The sequence below is a fragment of the Ailuropoda melanoleuca genome, chromosome 5, assembly GCF_002007445.2.
Source record: "Ailuropoda melanoleuca isolate Jingjing chromosome 5, ASM200744v2, whole genome shotgun sequence".
Taxonomy (NCBI): domain Eukaryota; kingdom Metazoa; phylum Chordata; class Mammalia; order Carnivora; family Ursidae; genus Ailuropoda; species Ailuropoda melanoleuca.
In genome coordinates this window covers 45,254,277-45,281,237 of record NC_048222.1, presented here as the reverse complement: position 1 = coordinate 45,281,237, position 26,961 = coordinate 45,254,277, and the positions used below count along the sequence as shown (strand labels likewise).

The 26,961-nt window shown below is 34.5% G+C and overlaps 1 protein-coding gene across 4 annotated transcripts in view; it reads right to left on the bottom strand.

Moving 5' to 3' along the window:
- The window catches only part of VPS13C (vacuolar protein sorting 13 homolog C), a 171,404-nt gene that overhangs the window by 21,178 nt on the left and 123,265 nt on the right, over positions 1 to 26,961 (bottom strand). For all 4 annotated transcript variants that reach the window (XR_004625605.1, XR_004625604.1, XM_034660891.1 and 1 more), the window contains 15 exons: positions 25,885 to 26,274; positions 23,428 to 23,532; positions 22,586 to 22,750; positions 20,767 to 20,895; positions 20,265 to 20,398; positions 18,679 to 18,805; positions 13,913 to 14,148; positions 8,037 to 8,178; positions 6,843 to 6,983; positions 5,746 to 5,827; positions 5,556 to 5,625; positions 4,620 to 4,731; positions 4,387 to 4,500; positions 2,066 to 2,205; positions 318 to 399 (listed from right to left, as the gene is read on the bottom strand). Coding sequence is in view for 2 of the 4 variants with exons in the window: in XM_034660891.1 (XP_034516782.1) it covers positions 318 to 399; positions 2,066 to 2,205; positions 4,387 to 4,500; positions 4,620 to 4,731; positions 5,556 to 5,625; positions 5,746 to 5,827; positions 6,843 to 6,983; positions 8,037 to 8,178; positions 13,913 to 14,148; positions 18,679 to 18,805; positions 20,265 to 20,398; positions 20,767 to 20,895; positions 22,586 to 22,750; positions 23,428 to 23,532; positions 25,885 to 26,274 (2,169 nt within the window). In the remaining 2 variants the exon portion in view is untranslated. The remainder of the gene's footprint in view (positions 1 to 317; positions 400 to 2,065; positions 2,206 to 4,386; positions 4,501 to 4,619; positions 4,732 to 5,555; positions 5,626 to 5,745; positions 5,828 to 6,842; positions 6,984 to 8,036; positions 8,179 to 13,912; positions 14,149 to 18,678; positions 18,806 to 20,264; positions 20,399 to 20,766; positions 20,896 to 22,585; positions 22,751 to 23,427; positions 23,533 to 25,884; positions 26,275 to 26,961) is intronic.

The following is a 26,961-nucleotide window of genomic DNA, read 5'->3' as shown; positions in this document are numbered from 1 at the left end:
CTACTAGACTGTGCTGAGAAACTGCAGACATTCACAAAATAAGTGTTATGCCTCCTACATCAGCATTCTTTCCCAAAGTGGTAAATTATAACTGCAAAGAGAAAAAGGCACCAGAGGAAACTTTTAAAAACTTTTATACATATAAAGGGGAAAAAACTAAAGACATAGAAATTAATCCAAGAAAACTACAAAGTAATGAGACTGCAAACTGAGGTAAATTAGATAAACAATTTTGCACAGTGTGCCATCACATACAAATGTTTTGTCTGATAGTTTATGACGTATATTGCTTGTGAGCTACTATGATAGGAAATCACCTGTTCACTGTAATGTCTAACAACACTCCACATAAGCTGATCTCTCTTGTAAAACTGGTACCGAAGTTCATAATAAGCAAGCCTGGGAGGAGAAAGAAAGATGCAAAGGCACAATGATTACATTCTGAAAGAAAGAGACTTAAAATTTCAATGATAAATTAATCATCGCTAATTCCTTCACAGTTCGATTTATACATCTGGCACATATAATTTACGTTTGAGATCTTCATATCATGGTAACAAAATTACTGTAAAAATAGTGCATTCTCATACAAGTCTTTCATAAATACACAGAATAAAAAGGTCGAAAAACTCAACCATAATCCCATCATACAGTGGATTTTTTAGGTTTTTTTTTCCTTGTGATTTCCCACTTTGAATTCTTTCTTTTCCATCCAAGTCAAAAATATTTAAAACATTTTTGTATGCATTTGACACTCAACATTGTGAATAAGTATTGCTCTAGGTTATTCAAAATTCTAAGTAACCATTTTTAATGGATGCACAGCATTCCATCATGTGGAAATGTCATAACAAAACAATTCTACCGCTGTCAGACATTTCCAAATCTTGACAATAATAACTAGGACTGCCATATGTAAATTTTGAATATAACTCTTTGGTTGCATTTCATGACTATTTTTTGGACTGAATTCCCAATAAAATAATTACTGAGTGGAAAACTATGAAAAAAACATTTGAGGCTTTGATATATATATCTCTCTTTCCACTCATACAAATAGTTAAAAAAAAAAAATTCCCACTTGCCAGACCCAACCCTCTCTAGTACTAGGATTATTCATATTTTGAAATCTTTCATAATTTGCTTTAATTTGCATATATTATATGATAAATGATAAAGCTGAGCATTTCAAATATCAGCTGCTGTATCTTCCCTTCTGCAAATTATCTCTTATTGTCCACTGGCAAATACGGTACTGGAATCCTTAGGTTTGTCTTATCAATGTTTAATATTAAGACTATCAATCTTCTCTCTGTCACACTCATCATTATATTTTTCCAGTTCATTTTCTAAATGTTTCCACTGATACTGTTTTGTAAAGTGTTTAATCGTTATGTAGTCAAATCTATCTTGTATTTTCCACTGCGGGTTTTCCCATTGCTTTTATACTGAGAAAACTTCCTTTACTCAGATTTGACAACAATTAACCTTGATATTTTCCTCAGTCTTTTTCATCTGAATTTTATATTTAATCCTTCCATTCCTATGAAATTATAGTGTACAAGTAAGGTAGAAATAATACAAATGGGTTTTTTCCTTTCTCCAAGGCAACTACTTGTTCCAGTATCACTGCTGAATATTCAATTCAATGAATATTCACTGAATTCATATATGTCTAGCACATGTAAGTATTCTCAGATTAAATGTTACAAAGAGTTATTTTCTATACTTTTCCATATGATTATACTGAAATCTCACCATACTGCTACATATTTCTAAATATAAGTCTGTTTTAAAACATGGCCAATTTATAAGCTACTACTAAAATAATTCCATTTTTATTCGACATTCATGTATTATCAACATATGAATAACTGAAGAAAATATAAAACTCTTTATGAGTAAAATAAGCATATCTAAAAAGCATAATTAGAAAGGGGCCAAACTTCTATAGTGAGAATTATCATTTTCTAAGCTAACATTCTAGCCCAAGTGGGAAGAATTCATATCCAGAAACATAACCTTGGTACAAAACCCTCCCCCTCTACTTTAACATAAATCTTACTTGAATATTAGGTCATCCACGTCAGTCAGAGTAGCACCTATGCTTTTCAACAGCAGATTGACAGAATGAATTGCAATCATTTCCTGTTTTTCTTTGTCTGACTCTTCACTTCCACTACCCAGGGACAAACTCAAATGTAACTAAAAGAAAAACAATGCTTAATAAACAAAAGCTAAAAACAAAAATCAAAAAATGTACATACATAGGAATCAGATCTTCCAGAAACAAACAGATGTTGTACTTTACAGAGTCCTAAATAAAGTTATAATTTGTTATTCTACACACCCACACAGGATAACTCACTAATATATGATTCTCATATTTGCTTTTTGATAAAACACAAATTAGTCTGTTCCAAAGAACTAAAATTTTATCTAAAGCATATAAAGACCATTGTGTTTATATGGAGGGGCTCAAAACACTTTATAAAAATAGTATAATCATTTTAAGAAGAAAAACATGTCAACTGGCACACAAAACATGTCTACCGGTCAAAATAATAAATAATCATTTATTTTCATCCAACTAAGGTGGATAATTTATGGCAGTAATTAACAATAACAATTATAATTATACAATAATAGTAACAACAACACGACAATTATGGCAATGATTGGCAAGTTGCTAAATAAATTTTTAAAAGAGTAATTAGGTTTTCAGCTTCCACAGACTCCTTCCACTCGGTACTTAAACATGAGATTTTCACATTCCCGTTTAGCTGCTTCTACTTTGTGCTGTATCACCGATAGTTCAATAGTGGCAAAAGACACAGGCAGAAGCTAGTTCTATCTGGGCAAATAAAGCAGATGACTCTCCTTTCTTATTCTGCATTTTACGTAACCAATGTAGAGCTCAATAGAGGGGACCTGAGGTAAAATGAGCAAAGCCTGGTTTTGGTCTTTGTCTTGTTTGTTCTTTTGATGTGGACTTCTGCCCATCTGCAGAATCAGAAAGTATAAAGATCCAGGAAAGGTAAGCTTAGGTGGACAGAGGCCCAGCCTTTCCCTAAGGCGAAGTCACCATGGAATAAGAAAACAACTACAGTTCATGATCTTAATTATTTAACTTCAGGGCATAATCCCTGATGTGTGTAAAATCAAGAATCGATAAATTAACAATCTTTAATACTCCCCTAAGATTGTAAGTTCCATGAAGTCATTTTACACTTTCCAGAGCAACTTTGATAGTAGGCATTCAGCAAATATTAGTTGAAGGTATTGTTCAATCACATATGTGATTTTCACTTAACAATGAAAAAGAAATTGTGTATAACCTACCACATAAAAAGATATAAATTTTAAACCTAACCCATAAATATGTCTAATACTACCAGTACATCAATTTAAAATAATAATTCATGGGGCGCCTGGGTGGCACAGCGGTTAAGCGTCTGCCTTCGGCTCAGGGCATGATCCCGGCGTTATGGGATCGAGCCCCACATCAGGCTCTTCCTCTATGAGCCTGCTTCTTCCTCTCCCACTCCCCCTGCTTGTGTTCCCTCTCTTGCTGGCTGTCTCTATCTCTGTCGAATAAATAAATTAAAAAATCTTAAAAAAAAATAAAAATAAAAATAAAAATAAAATAAAATAATAATTCAATTCCATTTCATAAATTAATTTACTTAGCTGAAAGGATTGGTGTATGCAATTGAAAATAATGTGCTATAAACAGTTCTTGAGAATGTAAAGGATCATCAATATTTTAGAGTTACTTAATTGTAAATCTGGCCCATTACACAAGTTTAGAGCATTGTGGTTGGTAGCATTTGTGAATTTACTAAGCAGTCACCTCTTCCTATAAAACCTAAAAGGAACAACAAAAGGAGAAAAGGAAATGGGTTCATAAAGTACAAAATCAGGCAAGTGAAAGGTATCCAATTTTCCACTTCCCTAGTTACGATCAAATTTTGGAAGGGTGAAAAACACCACATCAACAATATAATACCTACTTCAGCGTTTTCACATTCTGGTTAGGGCACCCATTATAGCTCTCCATTTAGACAGTGAGAGTAGTTACAAAGTGCAACCAAAACATTAAATGTTGGTGAGCACTTCTTCGCTTAATTAAGAAATGCTTTTGTCAGCTCCTTCCTTGAATAAAGGGGTTATTAATTCAAGACTAGGGAACATGCTCTGACGGTTTCTCTGTGGGAATTATGGTTGTACATATGTTACAGAGAAGTGTCTTAATTATTTCAATTAATCAAACAAAATTCCCAACAAATATTTGATACAAAAAATTAAAACACACATTTATACACAGAGCCTTTAAAAATCCTACAACGATTCTGCCCCATTTTCAAAATAATAATTACAACAAACCTTAACAGGAGAAATATGGAAATGTTCAAAGAAGCTAAGAACTGACATATCAGTCATTGACGTCTCCATTAACTCTGTATTTAGAGCATCAATATCTTGTTGGATTAACTTTGTCTGAAAAAAATGAAATCAAGAATTAGTATTTTAATTTTTTTCTCTACTCTAGTTAGTTCAAAGAATGGCTGAATTAATTTTTTTAGTTTATAATTTTCCCAAGAAATAAAAATTGTTACCCGTTTTCTTTCAGTTTCAGGGTCAGTTGTTGGGGTAAACAGTGCAATAATAGCTCCTAGAAATCCCTGATCAACTTTCAAGGCCATTTCCTGAATGAGGACCATAAAATACCTGAGGGAAAAAATTTTTTTAAATACAGAAAAAGGTTTCTATCACATCTTGTAATTTTCAATGTTAAACTTTGATTTTGACCAGAAGTCACAATAAGATCTTACTCCTTCATCTCTTAAAAAGTGTTACATTAACAAGATCAAAGTATTCTTAACTAAGCTGGGTTTTTTTTTCACTAGAGTTAAGGTTTCACTAGAGGTAATACTGTTGTATTGACAAATAGCATTTAAAATTCCAAATCCTGGGTGCATGGGTGGCTCAGTCGGTTAAGTGTCTGCCTTCAGCTCAGGTCATGATATCAGGGTCCTGGGATCGAGTCCCACATCGGGCTCCCTAATCAGTGGGGAGCCTGCTTCTCCCTCTGCCTCTCCCACCACTTGCACTCTGTCTCTCTCTGTCTCTTTCAAATGAATAAATAAAATCTTTAAAAAAAAAAAGTCCCAAATCCCATATTTATCATGTAACAGAAGAGAAAAATACACTTAGATGATATAGCATGTATTACTACATTTTTAAGGTCCACAGCAATTGCTTTCAAGAGCACACTTCACGAATACATACATCATTTATATGTCACCGGCTATTTTATATTCTAATTGCAATTACAAAGAGGAAAAGTGGTTAAGGAATTTTACATTTTAAAATACAGAGGGTTATTATTAAATTAAGTTTCAACATAGAAAATTACTTGACCAAAATTGGATTCACATGTTCAGGCGGAAAATAAGTTTTATATGGAAGTGAGCCTCACAAGAATGACATTTATTTTTAAAATAGATTCTCATTCTAAATTCCTTTCAACAAATAGGGGAATCTTTACTTACTTGAACTGTAATACTTTACTGTATTCGTTAAATCTTGTGATGACACTCACATCAATGAAAGGTTTGGGCTCTAAGAGAAAGAAAGAAAACAAACAAAAAAACCAAGGAAAGAGTCAAACTTTATACTAGATCAAAATAATATCTACTTAATTTTAAAAATAGGATGTCTCAATTTTTTTCTTTTTTTCACCTGAATCCAAAGCGATAGATTTTGGAGGAGCCACGGGGTGAAATACAACAGGAAACATTGTACCTGGCAACTGACTATCAACCTTAAAAAAAAAGAAAAGAAAAGAAAGAAAATAATTCATCAGGATTTGAAATAATGTAATAACTTTTAGTTTTATTTTATTTTATTTTATTTTTTTTTTTTTTAAAGATTTTATTTATTTATTCGACAGAGATAGAGACAGCCAGCGAGAGAGGGAACACAAGCAGGGGGAGTGGGAGAGGAAGAAGCAGGCTCATAGCGGAAGAGCCTGATGTGGGGCTCGATCCCAGAACGCCGGGATCACGCCCTGAGCCGAAGGCAGATGCTTAACCGCTCTGCCACCCAGGCGCCCCATAACTTTTAGTTTTAGAGATAATATTATAGAAGAGGCTGCTTATTTCATCATAATTAAATATCTGCTTTGTATATATGATGCTATTAAAAGTTCCACTTTAACATTCGTACATATGCAGGCAAGGGCAACCTTTTACATAAAGGAATATTTAATATCCTCATAAGCACATTAACACTGTACAGCATACACACTATCAAAATATTTGTGCCTTTTGAGCATGTGAGATTTCGACAGCTTATAATTTAAGTAAAATATAAGTGGAAACTGAATATGAAATTAGAAAGGAGAAAAAGGATAAAAATGTCCTAAGTAGTATTTAGTAATTAAAAGGAAGAGAGGAAGGAAAGCAAGAAGGGAGCAAGCAAGTAAGCAGACAAAAACATTCTCCAATAAAGCCCAGCTCACTCCTGTGTAGAATGACAAAAGAAAGTCTTATTTTGGGATCCCATGACAAATTCAAAGGAATATTTAAAAATAACAACTTCAGTGCAGGAAAATGCTCTTGCAGGCTAACTGGTCAAATTAAATAATCTCAACAGTCACAAGGTCTTGGATGCTAAGCGTAGAGAATCCACAGGATACATGGGAGAAGAGTAAGAAACATACAAACAAAAAGAAAAATACTGTTTACAATGTAAGCTAGAGCTTTGTAGAAAATTTTCATCCCCAAGTTTCCCAAAGTGATTAGATATACTTATTGAACAGAAAACGACAATGTTACCTGAAGCCAGTACAATCTGGCTCTTAAACTTCTCTGGTGAGGAGACTGCTTAAATTCAACCTGAATCCCTGACAAAAAATCTCGCTTTATTGGGCAATGAACAGGGAGGCGCATTTCCATGGGAACTTTATCAAAATTGACCTGGGAAAAAAAGCACATGTGTTTATGATGAGTTGGTATTAGCGGCAGAGCCCATTTTAAATATTCACTCACTCACAAACTGAAAGGAGAAAATATTTTAATCTCCACATCTCACAAAAGATCTGCCTTAAGGTGATCTACAGTTGAGATCTTTGAAGCAGAATCACCACTTTTCCACCAAAATTATGAGGAAAACAAGAAAACAACTGAGGAAATTTTCAATGATATAAACTACAGTTGAAGAAAAGAAACCATGCTTTATATTTTTTAAAAACCTAAACAGTAATGAGTAATTCTAGGTAACTCTTAAATTTTGTTTTAACTAAGTTAAACAATGAATAGTTAATAGCTTATTTATTTATGTCTGACAGTTTGTTTACATTTGAGCATTGCCAACATTTATAGGGATAAGGGTTGGAGTAGGGAGCATATCTGGTGACCAATGCAAACTCAACCATTAGATGTCAAAGAATAACTAAAGCTGTGTGACTGAACCACAGCAAACGAGAAATTCCAGTCAAGCTTCTGGGGTCTTCTTAGGGCAAAAGTGACCTTTAGCTACAATACTGTTAAGGGCCTGCAGAGAGTACACCTGTATTTGTGCCATCTACGCAAGTCCAACAATAGCTCACATTTAGTGAACTTAACTGCGTGGGTTTCCCACAGGTTTTTCATTACTGAAATACATAATTTTGCACAGCCTTTATTTACCAATATATATTGGCATCATTCAACACAGAACAAAAGTTCCAATAAGCAATATTAATCTCTGCATAATCTTACTGAAAACAAGTTCCACGAAACTGTCTTGTAAACAGAAATTACAAAAATGCAAAAGAGCAATATATTTAATCATATTTCACAGCATATGATTTAATAACATATTTTAATCTAAAATGTACTAATGAGTATCAGTCATATGGATCCTAACAAGAATTTATTTGCTAATAAATAAATTAGCTCCTGCACACACATTTTTACTTAGTAAATTTTCCTTACTTATTATCTACCAACAAAATACATATATAAAAACTAAAAAAAATTTTGGTATACCTCAAAATTATTATCTAGTTTAATCCATCCATGGTCTTTTGATACTTGATATTTTTTATAGGACTGTTCCAGCAACATTATCTGCTTTTGACTAAAAGGCTTCCATTTCTGTTTTGGTTTCATCTCCCAAACAACACCAGAACTAAAACAATTCACAAAGAAAATTAAATTAGGAGTATATATTAGGCTTGTCGGAATTGTCATTCAACTTCAAATTATTGCAACTATGTATCTCCAATGAAAATTATACAAGAGATTTTTTAAACAGCAAAATACACCTGTATTATAAAAGTTCATAAGAAAAAGGGGCAGAGGAAATGTTCTATCACACACTGACATCAACCAATCAAGGAACTTGCAAACTTCTTTTATAAAGAGCCATATAGTAAATATTTTAGGTTTTGTGGCTGAGACAAAATTGAGGTTATTACATAAGTGCTTAAATAACAAGAGAAAAAATTGCATAGATTTTTCTAATTGATGAAATTCAAAATATAAAAACAATTGAGTACAAATTTTAAAAATACAAGTCTATCAATGAAAAAATATGTTTTTAAATTTTTTTCATTGAGGTATAATTGACACATAACATTAATTTCATGTATACAAAATGATTTAATATTTGCATATATTGTGAAATGATCATCACAATAAATCTAGTTAACATCTATCACCATACACACTTCCAAAAACAATTTTTTTTTAACACTTCTTTCTCTGTGGTGACAACATTTCACTGAATTAGGGCTCAAAGTCAGTGTTCATAGAGGCTAATTCTTCAGTCACTTCAAACTCAGCACTGGCTTCTCAAATACACAATAGTTGAGTAGTACTGGTCACATCTGGTGACTCATGAAGAGTCAAGGAAAATCACTCAAAATCATTTGCCTTATTTTTAGTTGACTATTGATATTGCTCTGAATGTCCTCAGTTCTTCAAGCAACTGTTCTCACAAAGAGGCTAAGGGTCCTAAGTTTATTTACTCTGGACACATTTCTTCAGCTGCTACATTCAGGTAATTCAATTAACTCACCATTGGTAAAAGACGTTCCTTGCCTGGCTAACAAATGAGTCATTCAGAAACTAACTTGGTTGCAGCTTCATTTTTGGTTTTTTATTTTTGTGAAGAAATTCTGCTGTATGAGCTATTTTGTCTTAAATTTTCTATCTTTTCTGGCCATTCCTTTCCTGTGAGGTGGGCATATTTTGACATGTGCTTAGTTTGGAAATGTCAATATATATTGTATTCTTTAAGCACAGGTAAGGGTCATTACATAATAAAATAATGCTTTGCCATTTCACTCAATAACTGTGACCTGATAAGAGTCACATTTGAAGTCCACTTTTCTCTACTTCTTTTGACATGATGAATATGCATTAGTATAAAAAATAAATACAAGTTGCAGGACAGCTATATGTGTGGCAATCATACACTCTCAAGTTATTTTTCCTTTGTTGTGTGCTAAGCAGCAGTGCAAAAGCAGCCAGAGACATATAAAAGAATAAGCAAGGCTGTGTTCTAATAAAACCTTACTTATGGGCAACAAACTTTGAATTTCATATAATTTTCATGCATTACAAAATACTATTTTCTTTCAATTTTTTCCAACCATTTAAAAATGTAAAAAATTCTTAGACCGAGGTCTCTAATAAACAGACCATCAGCTAGACTCACAGGCCATACTTTGTTGATCCCTGATTAGAGAATACTGTTTGCATAATGATAAAATAAAACCCCATTATATTTTAATTTAACATAGTTTGTTCGTACTAATCAATGATACTGTTAACAATGTCCTCACTATATCATGTATTCAGTCAAAGAAGATAATGCATAAAATATCCACTATAAGTTATATAAATTATATAAACCTTGGGCTGCCTGGGTGGCTCAGTCAGTTAGGCATTCAACTTTTGATTTTGGCTCAGGTCATGGTGTCAGGGTTGTGAGACCAAGCTCTGAGTCAGGCTCTGCACTGGGTGTGGAGGCTGCTTAAGATTCTCTCTCTCCCTTTCCCACTGCCCCTCCCCTCCCTCTAAAATACATGAATGAATGAATGAATGAATGAATGAATGAATGAATGAATAAATAATATAAATCCAACATTGATTCATGATAAAAACTCTTCAACAAATTAGGAAGAGAGGGGAACTTCCTCAACTTGAAAAAGAACATCTCCAAAAAACCTACAGTTAACTAGACGCTTTCTTACTAAGATCGGGTCCAAGCAAGGATGTTTACTCTCATCACTCCTATTCAACATCGGGAAATCCTAGACAATGCAATAAGTCAAGAAAATAAAAGGTAGACAGATTAGGAAAGAAGAAATAAAGCTGTCTTTGTTCTCAGATGACATGAATGTCTATTCAGAAAATCCCAAAGAATCAATCAAAAAATTCCTGCAACTAACATTTCAAAATACAAAGTTAATATACAAAAATCAATTGTGTTCTTATATATCAGCAATGAAAAATGAAATTTGAAATTAAAAACACAATATTTATATTAGCACTGGAGAAATGAAATACTTAGGTATAAACAAAATCTAACAAATCTGTGCAGAATCTATGAGGAAAACTACAAAAGTTTAATGAAAGAGATCAAAGATCTGAATACAAAGATCTGTGTACATGTATATGCAGACTGAATACTGTCAAAATATCAGTTTTTTACAAGTTATCTATAGCTTTGATGCAATCCCAACCAATATCCCAGCCGATAAATTAATTCTAAAGTTTATATGGAAAGGCAAAAGACTCAAAATAGTCAACATAATATTCAAGAAGAAGAAAGCTGGAGGACTGACACTACATGACTTCAAGATTACCACAAAACTATAAAAATCAAGACAGTGTGGTATGGGTGAAAGGACTGACAAACACACCAAGACAATAAAGGGTCCAGAAATAGACCCAAACAAATATAGTCAACTGATTTTGAAAAGGAGCAAAGGCAACTCAACGGAAAAAGGACAATCTTTTCAACAAATGGTGACAGAAATGAACATGCAAAAAAAAAAAAAATCAAGTTAGACATAGAGCTTACACATTTCACAAAAACTAACTCAAAATGTTTAATTATAGACCTAAATATCAAACACAAAGCTATAAAATCCAGCAGGTAACACAGGAGAAAATGTAAGTAACTTTACATTTTTTTGACTTCTAAAATACAACTCCTAAAGCACAACTCATGAAAGAACCCACGCTGGGCCTCAGTAAAATTAAAAACCTCTTCTGTGTGAAAGACACTGTTAAAAGAATGAAAAGACAGTCAGAGACTGGGAGAAAATATATGCAAAACACATACCTGATAAAAAGATTGTACCCCAAATATACAAAGAACTCTTAAAATTTGATAAGAAAAATGAAAAATTAAAAAATGGGCAAAAGACCTGAATCTCACCAGAGAAGATATTCTGATAGCAAAGAAGCATTTGTAAAGATGCTCAACAGCATACATAATTAGGGAATTGCAAGTTAAAACAATATTGACATATCACTACATCCCTGTTACAAGGGCCAAAATCTGGAACACTGACAACGCCAAATGCTGGCAAGGACGTGGAGCAACGAATGCTCATTCATTCATTCCTGGTGGAAATGCAAAATGGTGCAGCCACTTTGAAAGACAATTTGGCAATTGCTTACACAACTAAACATAATCCTACCATAAAATCCAACAACCCAAACAAGTTAAGAACTTATGTCTATACAGAAACCTGCCTATGAAGGTTATAACAGCTTTATTAATAAATGGCAAAACTTAGAAGCAACCAAGATGTCTTCTAATAGGTGAATAAACTGTGGTACATCCAGCCATGGGATATTATTAAGTGATTTAAAAAAATAACTTACCAAGCCACAAAGAGACATGAGGAAACTTAAAAAAATATTACTAAGTGAAAGAAGCTTATCTGAAAAGGCTACGCACTGTGTGATTCCAGTGATATGACATTCTGGAAAAGGCAAAATTTTAGAGACAGTAAAAGGATCAGTGGTTTCCAGAGGTTCAAGGGGAGGGAGAAAGGAATGAACAGGTGGCACACAGGTGATTTTTATGATACTGAAACTATTCTATAGGACACTGTAATGACAGATATCTGTTATTCATTTGTCAAAACCCATAGAATCTGGGGTGCCTGGGTGGCTCAGTTGAGCATCTGCCTTCGGCTCAGGTCATGGTCCTGGGATCCTGGGATTGGGCCCCGCATCAGGCTCCCTGCTCAGCGGGGAGTCTGCTTCTCCCTCTCCTCCCCCTATTCCTGCTCTCTCTCTCTCTCAATGAATAAATAAAGACTTAAAAAAAAAAAAACATAGAATTTACAACACTAAGAGCAAACTAACTTAAACAACACCAACGCTGGACTTTAGATAATAATAATGTATCAACATTAGTTCAATAGTAAAAAATATACCACACTATTTCAAGATGTTAATAAGAGGGGAAAGATTCAGGGCACAGGGGAGCTCTGAACTTTACAGCCATTTTTTCTGTAAACCTAAAACTGCTAAAAAAAAAAAAAAACAAGTCTATTTTTAAAAATTATGTAACTGATTTTTCCTCAGTACACATCCCCACTGAATTAATGTGTATTAAATGTGTACTGCATCAGAAAAAATATAAATATAAAAATATAATCAAGTTCTTTTAGATGAATTTTTAAAAGTCCTTATAAAGATCAATCTGACAAAATATAGTAGCATACATAATATTAAAATAAAAATGTTATATTAAAGAACAACAGAGTAAAGAAACTGAATTTATAGAACTTAATGATTTTCATATTTAGGTTAAAAATACTACAAAAGGGGCGCCTGGGTGGCACAGCGGTTAAGCGTCTGCCTTCGGCTCAGGGCGTGATCCCGACGTTATGGGATCGAGCCCCACATCAGGCTCTTCCGCTATGAGCCTGCTTCTTCCTCTCCCACTCCCCCTGCTTGTGTTCCCTCTCTCGCTGGCTGTCTCTATCTCTGTCGAATAAATAAATAAAATCTTTTAAAAAAAATACTATAAAAAACTGAAGTGTATAACCAAGAGAATATATATATACAGAAATATATTAAATATATACAGAAATATATTAATATTATATCAATGGATGTGTATACCCTTTATAGAACTCTTAATCTTCCAGGTGTTGTGTGAAGTGTGTTACATATGTGATCTGTTTATTGACCTAATTTTTTGCTTCACTAAACATGATTATTGATAGATGCTATGATGGTTATGCATGGTAACATGTTAACCGTTCCACCCATCAGCCTCCAAGAAAAGGAGTCTTTTACTAAAGTCAGTGAGATTTAAAAAGTCAAAATAAATAAATTCAAATATTTTTCTTATACAGATGCAAGCAGAATCAGAGACAATAACTGGTCCCATCCATCACTATTAAAAAGTTCTAAACAACTGCCCATTAAGGGCTATGTACCCATGTCAAATGCTGCCTCCTCCATGAATGTCTTCTCCAATGTGTCTGACCCACTGCTGTTGGCTTCCCCTAATTCATGACAGTTTCCTCAGCCTCTACTGCACAAAACAACTTAGTTGCTTCTATCTCTGTACTTCCATTGCATGTATATATACTTCTTTGCAGCACTTCTGTTATTACAATTCATTAAAAGAATACATACCAAAAACAAAGAACCCAACCTCTTTTCTCCCCCCACCAACTGATGATGAGTACAGTAAGTGCAAAGCCATTATCTTAGTCATCTTTCTATCTTAGGGGCTTTTCAACTAGCAGTGAAAAAAACTGTTCATAAGTTATGCAGTACATCAAAATTCAGAACACCTGTTCACTCTCATTAAACTTGATATTATGAACTCAATGCTTTTTAAAGATTTCTGATGCCTTAACTTCCTTCTTCCATACCTGGTTATCCCAATATATGAAACTTCCTGCTTGTTTTCATTGTTAACCAGGGAAAGCCCAAGACTGTGCAGAGAAAAGGTTATTTCGTGATCAGCCTGCTCCATTTCTTCTGCCTGCAGTGCTTTGGAAACCAAGGCAACGTCATCAGTGAAAAGCAACACTCTCTGGCGCCCATCTAGGAAAGATACCCAGTGTATCTGAGTATTTGCATCATAGGGAAACTGGCCACATTCATCCTGGGGAAAAGAAAGACTTTATATTAAACCCATAAGTAGTAAACTTTTATTACATATTACATAAAGTTAAACTATAGTCACAGAACATTTAGAAAAGTTTAAAAAGCATGACTATAAATCGGAAAACTATCAAAATGACATAAATTAATTAAAGTCATAACCTATTTTAAAACATTGCTCACCGATTTTTTTCAAACAATAACAAACATTAACAGTACTTAATTTTTTTTGTACCCTAGGTTTGACTACTCAAAGGGCACTCGGCAGGAATAAGAGTATCCTGCAAGGGTACCAGTGTTCTAAAATGCTTACTTATCTCCAAGATGGAGAAGTTCCTAAGTTTATTAGAACAGTAATCTCACATAAAACTAACCTAGTTTATTTTTATGTTTTAATAACTTATAACACTGCAAATATTTATACGTCACACTATATAAAACTATGATTTGTACTTAGTGTATACTGTTTTGCGAAACCTTCTTGGCTGAAGGTCTCATATAGCACTAAAAATATAAGACTTGATTTGGTCAGTGTTTTCAGAGACTGAAATAGTGATTTCCTCCTCATTCTGGGCTTTACATAAATATAACAGTTCATTTCAACAAGCAGTACAAGTACCTACTATGTGCTTTTCATTTCATGCTTTCTTGGGGGAAAAAAGCAAATAAAGGATTTATCAAGAGCATAGGAATAGCCGAGTTTTGTTGCTGTTTAACATCTATCTACTGCTTTTTTTAATTGAAGTATGGTTGACACGTGATGTTTCATTAGTTTCAGGTGTATAACATAGTGATTCAACAACTCTATATGTTATCCTATGCTCACCACAAGCATAGCTGCCATTTCACCATTCAATTCTATTCTTATACCATTGACTAGATTCCCTCCTGCTGTACTTGTCAGCCCCGTGACTTAGTCCATAACTGGAAGCCTCGACCTCCGACTCCCCTTCACCCGTTTCGCCCACCCTGCCACCTCAACCTCTGGCAATCACGAGTTTGTTCTCTGAATTGATGGGTCTATTTCTTGGGGGGGGGGGATTGTTGGTTGTTTGTTTTTTAGATTCCAATGTTTAAGTGAAATCATATGGGATTTGTCTTTCTCTGACTTATTTTGCTTAGCATAATACTCTCAAGGTCCATCCATGTTGTCACAAATGGAAAGAACTCATTATTTTTAAGACTAAGTAATATTCCATTATGCACACACACACACACACACACACACACACAGCCCACATCTTCTTTGTCCATTTATTTACTGATTACACAGGCTGACTACGTATCTTGGTTATTATAAATAATGCTGCAATAACCACAGGGGTGTATATACCTTTTCGAATTAGTGTTTTCGTTTTCTTTGTATAAATACCCAGAAGTGGAATTGCTGGATCATACAGTTTATTTTTAATTTTGTGAGGAACCTCCATACTGTTTGCCCCAGTAGCTACACCAATTTATATTCCCACCAAGTGTGCATGAAGGTTCCTTTTTCTCCACATCCTCACCAGCATATTGCTTTTTAAAAATCTATTGCTTTTAACATATGTCAAAGTAGCCTATTCAATTTTTAAAATTCTAAAATGCAATCAAATTTTGCAAATGTTTCAGAGATACCTATTAAGGTGAATTCTCTCTGTAAAGTACAAAATTTGATAGTCTTGATTTCAATCTTAGTTATTACTAAAGTACTCTCTAATCTTATTTATTTTTCCCTGTTTGATCTGTTAAAAATTAAATGAGGTGTGTTAAAATATCCTCTGCTGTGTTTCAGTTGACTTCTAGCATTTTAAGATTTATATTTTGATATGATGTTATTCTTTGCATGAAAGTTTGTTGCAATCATGCCTTCTTTGTCATATCATCTATTTAAAGGTTTTTGCTTTGAATTATAGTTGTTCAGAAGTTAAAATCAACAACTTTGCTTTCTTTTTACTTCTGTTTGCCTGCTAAATCCTTAGTGCCTTTTCACGCTTATAATGCTCTGTGTTGGTATAGCTAAGACGTATCTTTTGTAAGTAGCATATAGTTAGATAGTGTTTTCTGGCTTAATCTGAGTTTGTCTTTTAATAAGGAGAATTTAAACCATTTTCATTTACTGACATAATTGATAGGAAACATGGTTTAGCGGAAAAAGTCTGTGGACTGTTAAGTCAGACAGACCTGGTTTTGAATTTTAATCAGCAGTTCTGAATTCTGATAAGAATAAGTGATACTATGCAGAAAACATTAACACAGGAGATAGATTCAGTAAAAGGTATCTGCCACTTGTTACATTCGTCCTTCCTTTACTCTACGGGCAAAATTACCTTTATTTTTATTTTCTCAATTGTTTTAAAATTCTCTTACCAATGATTTTTAGTTCTACTAATTAATAGTTTTTTAAAAAAAAAGCCTTAATCTACACTTCTATAATTAAAATGAAAGATTAAATGGTATAGTGATGGTATGAACAGAGTATATTATTTCCCTACTCCACTTTCACTTCATTCGGTTGTGTCTTTTTATTTCACTATGCGTTCTTCTATTTCATAGCTGTTACAGCTTTATAACTTTGTTGAGGATGCAAGGCATAAATTTGGAAAATTTCTTGTGGTCCTTCTGCAGTAAAAAAAATTTTCAGAGGTATAATCCCCCTCTGATTCTACAGGATAGTACTACATTTTTTTTTCCTGAACTATTTTTTTCATAAGTCTCATATTGCTGTCATTTTTTTTTTCCTGTTCACTCACACTTAATGAGGAAAGATCTGTTCAGACCTAGTGTTTGCCAATAATGTATGGATTTTCTTTGAACTCCCTCACCATGTCCACCTGGGCCCGAGTCGAACTCCCTTCTCAAATCAACTTAGCAGACAAGGGAAGGGGCAACTGCCTTGCTTCTAGCTCAGTTTCTAGAATCTGGCAGATTATGTGCTGAGGCACAATTATCTACTTTTCCTACTGCCTGGTTCTCTAACACCAAATAGAAGAGAAATATTAAAAAGCACAATCCCCACATACAAGATTCCCAGATTCTTCCTGAATTTGCCTCAATATACAGACCTGAATATCCTCCTCCAGGAGGTCCTTCCCACTTTCTCTCTAGTGTCTACAGACTACCAATGGGTGTCACAGTAACTGCACAGTGTTAAATGTGAGGAGAGGGGAAACAATACCAGCACAGTCAGAGACCTCAGCTAGAGCTCCCATGTCTCTGAGGCAGGAAGCTAAGAGGGTCAGGGAATTTAAGCCTCTATACCATTTACAAACCTTGAGTTTCGGTCTTGTAAAAAGTAAAGCACAAGCAAGCCAGTAGAGCTCCATCAAACTGTCATGGTGAAAATTATTCCAAGAATCTTCTAACAGAGGAACTACCAGTCTGATTTTTCAAAAGTGGATAAATCTTTATCTCTTTTATAGGTACTTCAGAGGGAATATAGGAGAGGATAATTCAGCCACTGTTGGCCAATTACCATTTTAAAGCAAAAGTCAATAAAGCTTTTTTAACAACTGGCATTATCAGACAGAACAGGACACTGTATGAACTTTTCATAATAAATATATTTCTATAGAAATAAATGATCTGCATTACTAATACAGGAGCAACTAATACAATACAGAAAGGCTGGTAGGTGACTCCTTAAGACCTTCCCAAAGTTTAAGAGTCTAAGAATAACATATTTGATTAAATTAGCACCTAAATATTGTTTCAATAAATATTTCATTAAATTTCTTATATGGGATAATTTGCATACTGTCAGATTCCTTTAATTGAAACATATGGTTTTCATTGGGAAAATACGCCTAAAAACCTCAGAGCCAACAGTGCTATGCATATGTTCAAAATAAAGTTGTTTTCACTTAGCTTTAAACTTTTCTCTTTTTTTTGACATTTTACAAAGTGTTCTAATATTGGAAGTATTCTTTTTAATTTATTTATTTATTTTTATTTTTTTCATAATAATATTTTTATATTATGTTATTCACCATACAGTACATCCCTGGTTTTTGATGTAAAGTTCGATGATTCATTAGTTGCGTATAACAACCAGTGCACCATGCAATACGTGCCCTCCTTACTACCCATCACCAGTGTATCCCATTCCCCCACTCCCCTCCCCTCTGAAGCCCTCAGTTTGTTTTTCAGAGTCCATAGTCTCTCATGCTTCATTCCCCCTTCTGATTATCCCCCCCTTCTTTATCCCTTTCTTCTCCTACCGATCTTCCTAGTTCTTAGGGATCATTTCTATAGTTTGTTAAACTTCTTTTCTTAAAAAAAAAAAAAAAGGTATATAAAAAGATACTTTACTGGTCTTCACTTAGGCAAGATAAAGCAGGCCTATTTTTTAAACTGTAAATAAATTATTTTGACTAATCTAAAATACTGGTATGAACTACTTGCAATCTAAACTCCAAAACCAACTTATTTTGAAAATACTTCCAGTTCATTTTTAGTTCAGTAAGGACAAAGATGATTGTGTGAAACTGGCTTGTCTGCTTCCTTTGTCACCAGGCAACTCATTACAGTGCTCGTTCACATCAAATGATACCTTTAACAGACTGTGTTCTCCGGTATTTGCTGCATATGTCCATGCAAGTTTTCTGGTACCAGTAGGATCTGCCCACGCAAAAAGTCGAGCTTCTCCTGGCACCAAGTGCACTTCCTCCTGTGACCCACTGAAACACAACCACCAGAGAGAAGATGAAAACAGCCAGGCCCTGAGAAACCCAGACCTGTGGTTTACAGAGGAGGACACTGGCACAAAAATCTTGTAAAACTGCCTTTTTTTAATACACAGAATTCTGCCTAAAAAATAAGTACCCTAAAATGTCCAATAAACTAATGGTTTAAAGCTTGAGGGAAGGGAATATTGCCTTTCTGAAGTTGCAGGATACTCCAAATTGATGCAGACAATGGAATTCATTAAAGTAAACTGGTACATCAGAGTTCACCTGCAGAAAAAGCTATAAACAATAAATCCTTTAGCAGCAGTAGAACGTCACTCAGTGCTTAAAGTTTATTAATCAAATGCAATAGATAAGAAACACGAGTCTCAGAAAAAAAAACAAAAATTAGGTCCACACTGTTGCTACTCAAAGTATGATCTATGGAGAAGCAGCAACATTACATGGAGCTTGCTGAAATTGCAAAACTCTGGGCCCTGCCTAAAACCTACTAAATCAGAATCTGCATTTTAACAAGATTTCTGGGAGATCTTCAAATTTATCATTAAAGTTTAAGAAGTATTAGTCCACATTACAAAAAACTTTACAGGGAACAACAACAACAAAAGGAACCCAATTAGGTTTCAATCCCATTCTGTACTTTTAAACCTACCAGTGGATTCAAACCAGGAGAGTTAACAACAGGTAAATCCACAAGGCATTATTTTATATAAAATAATTCTATATGTAGAAATAAACTTAGGTATATACAAGATTTTGTACATATATGAAATAATGCCTTACAGATTTATAATAATAATTCTTGGTAAATATGTAATATATATTTTAAGGATTTAAAACTATCTGTTACATCATTAAATAATGTTATCATCCAAGCCAAATGACAGCACAAGCAAGAACAGCAAAATTGCTATCATTCCATACTTAAGCTCAACACCACTACCTATTCATTGACCTTTCATTTAATCTTCTATCACCTCTACTGGGGGGAAAAAAACCAACTTGATAGAGATTTATAGGGAGAGGTTCACTGAGCATTTCCAGATTACAAAAGAATAATAATTCTTAAACAGGTAAACAGGTTCACAGTTCCTTATATGCAATTCTGAAATTTTAAAAGCTCCAAAAGTCCAAAGATTTTTGGTATCAAAAGTCATTTGGCTAAAAAACCTAATCTGAACTGATGTGAGATTATTAATAGTTTTTATTTATCCCACTTAGTATGAATATTCGTAAGTTCTGCTGCTGGAATATTAATGTATTGGACTATAGAGAACTGTCTCAAAACCTGTTGAGGGTGTTATAATAAACAGCATGTGTTCCATGTTACCTTTCTAAAATCAGAAAATATGTGGAATGTGAAACACATCTACCACCCCAAGTGTTTCCTAGAAAGGAATGTGGGCCAGTAAAAAGCAAATGAGATTTTCCATGAACCTTTTTTTCATACCTCTGTTTGTATGTGACGACGTCCTGTGATGTGTGGTTTATTACCAGGGCAGGTGCAGATCCCTCGTGGTAATCCGAAAAGGTTATGACAGTTGAATGTTCAGCAGTGTTTACATCCACCAAGATACCCCCATTCTATTGCAGAAAAAAAAATTGTTTTGAGGTATTCGTTTAACTTGCAGTGACATGTGGAATTTCAATCAGTTATGTAGACACAAAAAATCTGTTTTCTTATGTTCTTAATGAAAAGCACACTGACTCTGATCTCTTACAAATACATGTATAGCACCTTACAAATATATATATTAGCACCTTCAAATGATTACCAGATTTTTTTCCAGTTAAATTCTGTTTTTTTTTTAATTTAAATTCAATTAGTCAATTTTATAGCATGTTTTAATACAATATTTTAAAGCAAATTTAAAAAATCGAAGACACTGTATTTTAAAACATGAAAACATAATAAAAAAATTAAATTAAATTTAAAAACCATGAAAACATACCAGCTCTTCTAAGCTCAATAAAGTGCCATTATCCTGTCGGTTATAAAAAAATGGTTTGGAGGATCCGTCACAGCCCACCACTCTCACACAAAGTTTGCCTGACAAATTTTCAGGCCAAAAAGGAAGGCACTAAAAATATAAAAGTTAATATCAGTCTTAAAACAATACTGGGGTATAAATAAGACAATGGCTAATTAAGTTTTCAATTCTAAATCTGATCATGATACAATTATTACTAAGTTTCTTAAAATATTTCTTCCACCTCTCATGTTAAAATTATTAACAATATAAGGCCTATTTATGAAACCAAAGAAACTCCATCGGAAGAACATAGATCGATTAGTCTGTATGCACGTATGAAATAATTATAAGAAACTAAAGAGCTTACTGATTAAGAATGCCTCAAATATCTTGAATATTTAAAACCTATAATCTTTTTTTTTTTAAGATTTTATTTATTTATTTGACAGAGATAGAGACAGCCAGTGAGAGAGGGAACACAAGCAGGGGGAGTGGGAGAGGAAGAAGCAGGCTCCCAGCAGAGGAGCCTGATGTGGGGCTCGATCCCATAACGCCGGGATCACGCCCTGAGCGAGAAGGCAGACGCTTAATCGCTGTGCCACCCAGGTGCCCCTAAAACCTATAATCTTAAAACATCTGCTTTTGTGCATATCCCATTATAATTCCTTAATGTATTATGAATTCTTTCAGTGTTATCTTATCCTAGATAAACAGAAAGACAACTGAAGGCAGAGAAGAGAACACACGGACCTTGCTGGAAGTCCTAACATTACCTTCCTAACTGATCTTAATCAAAGCATATAACTCTCTAAGCCTTATCTGTAAAACTGAGGTTTTAGTTCCTAACATAATACAAAATGTCCCTCTGTTATTCAACACTAGGTAAATTCTATTTCTGAATAAAAACGCTACTATTATCAAACCCACATCAATGATAACGAGTATTTATTTGTTGCCAAGTCTACAGAGATCATTCTAAGTGCCTTGGAAATCCAATGCCTCTCAGAGCTCTAAATTTCTATCACTGGAATCCTTCCTTTTAAGCTTATTGCTATATATTTTTAAATATATACAATTTTGTTTTGAGATGTACAGAAGAATGGTTCTTTAAGGTCAGCTGGTTTGGTTGAAAACTCAGGCAAATTCAAGCAGTAATGCTCATCTTTGCACCTGTCCTCTTCTCCACTCTTTCCCTCACTCTCTTCACTCCAAAAATCTTATTGAACCTGCAATGTAAGTCAAATCCCACCTCTTCTATGAAACACTCCCTTTTGATCTTGGCCACAATGATGGTGACTTCTAATGACTGTACTGACTTTAGAAAAGTATGAGATTCAATTTCCTTTTCTGTAAAGTTAGGGGGTTGAATTTTAGGACATTTTCAAGGAAACTTTCAAATAGTCTTATTCAGAAATTCTAATACCACCTTTAACTTAGTATATATTATCTTTACTTCCATGTGTTACTTTATATGAGTCTTAAGCCCTCCAACAAGATTACACGCTTTCTTGAATGCAGACACGTTATGCTGACTATTATGATAATTCACAGTACATTATATTTATGTTCTTTTCACAACACCCATCCATATGTTCTATACATATAGGAAGAACTAGAGCCTGGGTGTTAGCCCTCTAGACTGGCTAGTGCCAAAGAAAAGTCAAAGTTGACTATCATATTTTAATACACAAATATTATAGCAGAATGAGTATAACAAAGAAGTATATGCAATTCTTATTTATATGTCCGTATTTATTTGTACATTTTAGGAGCCAGTTATAGTAAAGGAAAATTTTACCTCTGAAGAAGCAATATAGTTCCACTTATTAGTTGGCATTGAGCCATCAGATGCAATTTCACCAACTTCTAGTTCTAATGATGACTTGTTTGCAATGGTGCAAAAGGGAGTCAGAGTAACTATTCGTGTAAGATTAAAACTGCTCATTTTGATGCTAACACCAACCTGTGTAAAGGAACAAACAAGTTTATTATTTCCCAGTACTTTATATAGTTTCTTTGAAATGTACACACACACCCCATTCATACATGAATTTCTTAAAATATTTTAAAATAACACTTGTTAAGTAGAGTAACTAATATAAGCCATATTCAACTACTGATTATCTTCTCACAAAGAAAAATTTGGGTTTCTTAATTTGGCTCCATCAGAAATCTATTCAAGAAATACCAAGTGATAATCTAACTAATGATGACCTGTAATATTTATTTTATTTGTATTCTTTACTTTTTAACATTCCAAACATAAATTATTTTTTAATCAGTGGAGAGGCTCAAGTTTTGCTGCTTTATCATCTTTCTACTAATGAACTAAGATGAAAATTTCAAAGTGGCAATAAAACAGGTCCACTGGCATCAGATTACTTAAATTTTCACCATCAAATTTAATATTTAAGAAACATTTGGCAGAGAATAGTATGGAATGAGGATTTAACTTACTTCTTAAACTTTTGTAAATTCTGGTTTTGTCCTGATATTAGTGGCCACAGAAATTTATAGAGGTGACAGTCCTTTACATAATACTTTGAATTCAAATTTCTGTACCCCTTAGAATCTAACTGGTTTACTGAATCAAAGAAAATGTGAATGAAGTCAGAGATAAATAAGCAAGCAGAATCTTACCAGGTACTCCATATTGTTGGCAGGACACTTCACACACCCATAACTTCCCACTGTATCCAATGAAAAACCACTAGACCAGGCACTCGTCGAAATTTTTAATTGTACCTACACCAGAGAACACATAACCGCATATAAGAACAAAACCACACTGAGATACCACCTTATGCCAGTTAGAATGGCAAAATTAGACAAGGCAAGAAACAACAATTGTTGGAGAGGATGTGGAGAAAGGGGATCCCTCCTACATTGTTGGTGGGAATGCAAGTTGGTACAGCTACTCTGGAAAACAGTGTGGAGGTCCCTTAAAAAGTTAAAAATTGAACTACCCTATGACCCAGCCATTGCACTACTGGGTGTTTACCCCAAAGATACAGACGTAGTAAAGAGAAGGGCCATATGCACCCCAATGTTCATAGCTGCATTGTCCACAATAGCCAAATCATGGAAGGAGCCGAGATGCCCTTCAACAGATGACTGGATTAAGAAGCTGTGGTCCATATATACAATGGAATATTACTCAGCTATCAGAAAGAACGAATTCTCAACATTTGCTGCAACATGGACGGCACTGGAGGAGATAATGCTAAGTGAAATAAGTCAAGCAGAGAAAGACAATTATCATATGGTTTCTCTCATCTATGGAACATAAGAACTAGGAAGATTGGTAGGGGAAGAAAGGGATAAAGAAAGGGGGTAATCAGAAGGGGGAATGAAACATGAGAGACTATGGACTATGAGAAACAAACAAACTGGGGACTTCAGAGGGGAGGGGGGTGGCGGAATGGGATAGACTGGTGATGGGTAGTAAGGAGGGCACGTATTGCATGGTGCACTGGGTGTTATGCGCAACTGATGGAGCAATGAGCTTTGCGTCGGAATCCGGGGATGTACTGTATGGTGACTAACATAATATAATAAAAAATCATTAAAAAAAAAAGAAACCTGAAAGACTGTATTAATATTTTATTTGAGGGAAAGTTGTTAGACCACTAGAAATTTACTTAGTATCATGGGACACAGAAAAAAATAATCAAAGCCATACTGCCAGTGGGTCACAGAAGCACAGATATTCTAAAGGCTAACAAAATAAAAGCAGAGTTCTGATCTTCCCATTCACCTATGCAATGAGTTTAGTGAATTTAAAGATGTATACCAAAGAGACCCTCTGTTCTTTGAAGAAAAAAAAACCATAATGTAAACTGATACTTTCTCAAGTGCTACACTTAAGATATTGAGCTAACAAATTCTTAAAGTTTTATAACATAGAGAATTTATGCCTTTAACATTATTCAGCAAATGTTAAATGAAAGGCATCATGATCAGCAGAATGGAAGACAATAGGACACAGTTCCTGTCTTTAACGAGCTCCAACTAAACAGGGATAATTATGATGCAAGACTGAATGTGATTAATGGCTACACAAGTGGTACAAAATGCTACCAAGGTGAGAAGGTAAGAAGTTTACTTCTAACTATGAGATTTAGATAAAGTTTTATAGAAGAGATCTAATTGTGCTCCTCCATCAACCTAACTAGATTATAAAAAGCCTGAGGACAACCAGAGGTAGGATACATAAACAGGTAATTACAATGCTCTGGATTAATCGATACTTTAAGACAGTGGTTTTTGAAATGTGGTCCCTGGACCAGCACCATCAGCATCACCTGGGAATCTGTCAGAAATGCAATGTTCAGACCCTACCCAGACCTACTGACTCAAATAGGGGCATAACCCAGAAATGTGTTCGAAAAGCCCATTAGGTGATTCTAATGCACAAGTTAAATTTGGGAACCACTGCTCCAAGAGGACAAGGATGTAATATCTAGCTCCACTTTAGACAGTTAGAAATCCTTCACACTGTCAAGCCTGAGCACAATGATAGCCAAAGGATGAACAGCAAGTAACCAAAAAGATGTGGCAGACAGGGAAAGCAGAGGGGAAGTGGCATTCTAGCAGAGGGTGCAGCACAGACAAAGGCCTAACAGTGACTTGGGACAGTGTGAGATAAGCAACTCCAAGATAGGAATCTGAAAAGGAGGGAAGGGACCAGAGCACAAAAGGCCAGGCTTAGGCACTAGGTTCTCTCTCAGAAGCCTGGTTTAGTGCTTCATACCTAGATGGGGTCAGTTAATAGAAGCCAAATCCTACTCTTCCACCTTTTGAAATGCTATTTCATCACTGGTAAACTACGTAGAAATCAAGCTTTCTACCTGACACTACTAAAAGAACAGAAGTAATTCCAAAGGCCACGGAGAAAAGGGCAATTCAGCTTTGGGAAACTCTTGCTAGTCCTAACATCCCACTTGATTATGCATTCCTGAAAAGTCTCCTTGGGCCTACTTCATACCAGTGGCACTTAGCAAACTGGTAAGCATGGATTTAGGGAAGGCTAATGACTCACGAGTTTCCAGATTAGGAATTTATCTATTTTAAATTGTTATATCAACCAAAACACACCTTATTTTTACTAAAAATGTTCTTCTTCTTGAAAGAGAATAAAATAATATCCCTGAAATCAGCTGGATGTTTCACGTGAATGTCTTCTGAACGATACTGGAGAACCCGAGAAGTCTTGTTGATTAGCCAGTAGGGACTAAAGATGGATAGCACCATCCGGCTGCCAACTCGTTTGACATGTATTGACAAGTCAACTGACATCATTTCTGCAGAGTCAGAGGAAAAACACACAAGAAAGAATTCGGGAAGTGTATCACATATACGGAAATGTCCATTCCAGTTTCTGCCCTGATATTTCATCAGAACTAATTCCATTATTTCTCCACTGATTTTCGAGTGTAGAACATCAGCAGCACTGCCTTCTGCGAGCTCATGAGTTTCTGCTGTTCCCTAAAAGCAAACAAACAAAAACTAAATTTGCTTAGTGATTTTTTTAAAACCTGTGCAATAGCAATATCCATATTTTATATAAATGCTAACAAATAACCTACCAGATTCAGATTAACAGACAAGTCTTCAATGAAGTACCATGGTTACATATGAGGAATGTCCAGTAATTACTAAGAACTAAAAAGAAAACACTGTATCACAGCCAAAGGCAGAAATTGTCTTTTGGCCATGGGTAGGCCAATGGCCATAAGTTTTGGAAAAAAAGTCAGATCTATGCCAAGAATCAAAGGCTAGATTCAGGCATGCTGGCTGTTGTCTATGCCATTAAATGAGCCACTTAACTGCCTGGGTTCAGTTTCATCTGCTATTCACACACTATGCCTAGTGGTTCCCACACAAAGAGAAGGAAAGTGATATCAAACTATTCTGACAAGCTAGCTAAGTAAGGTAGAATTATTTTTAAAATGAATAACAGCCACATAATAAATCAGGCTTTGTTTCTGAAAGCTTCTCTTGCATAAGTACTGTCTAGTTCATTGAATTCATTTTAGTCTTTACACCTCAGGGATGACTCATTGTCAGATAAAGAAAAGAAATAATTTAGGTTCCAACACTTTCCAGCCTTTTGTATTTTAAAATGCTGTGGCATGAAAATCTAAAAATATTTATCATACATCATTATTTAAA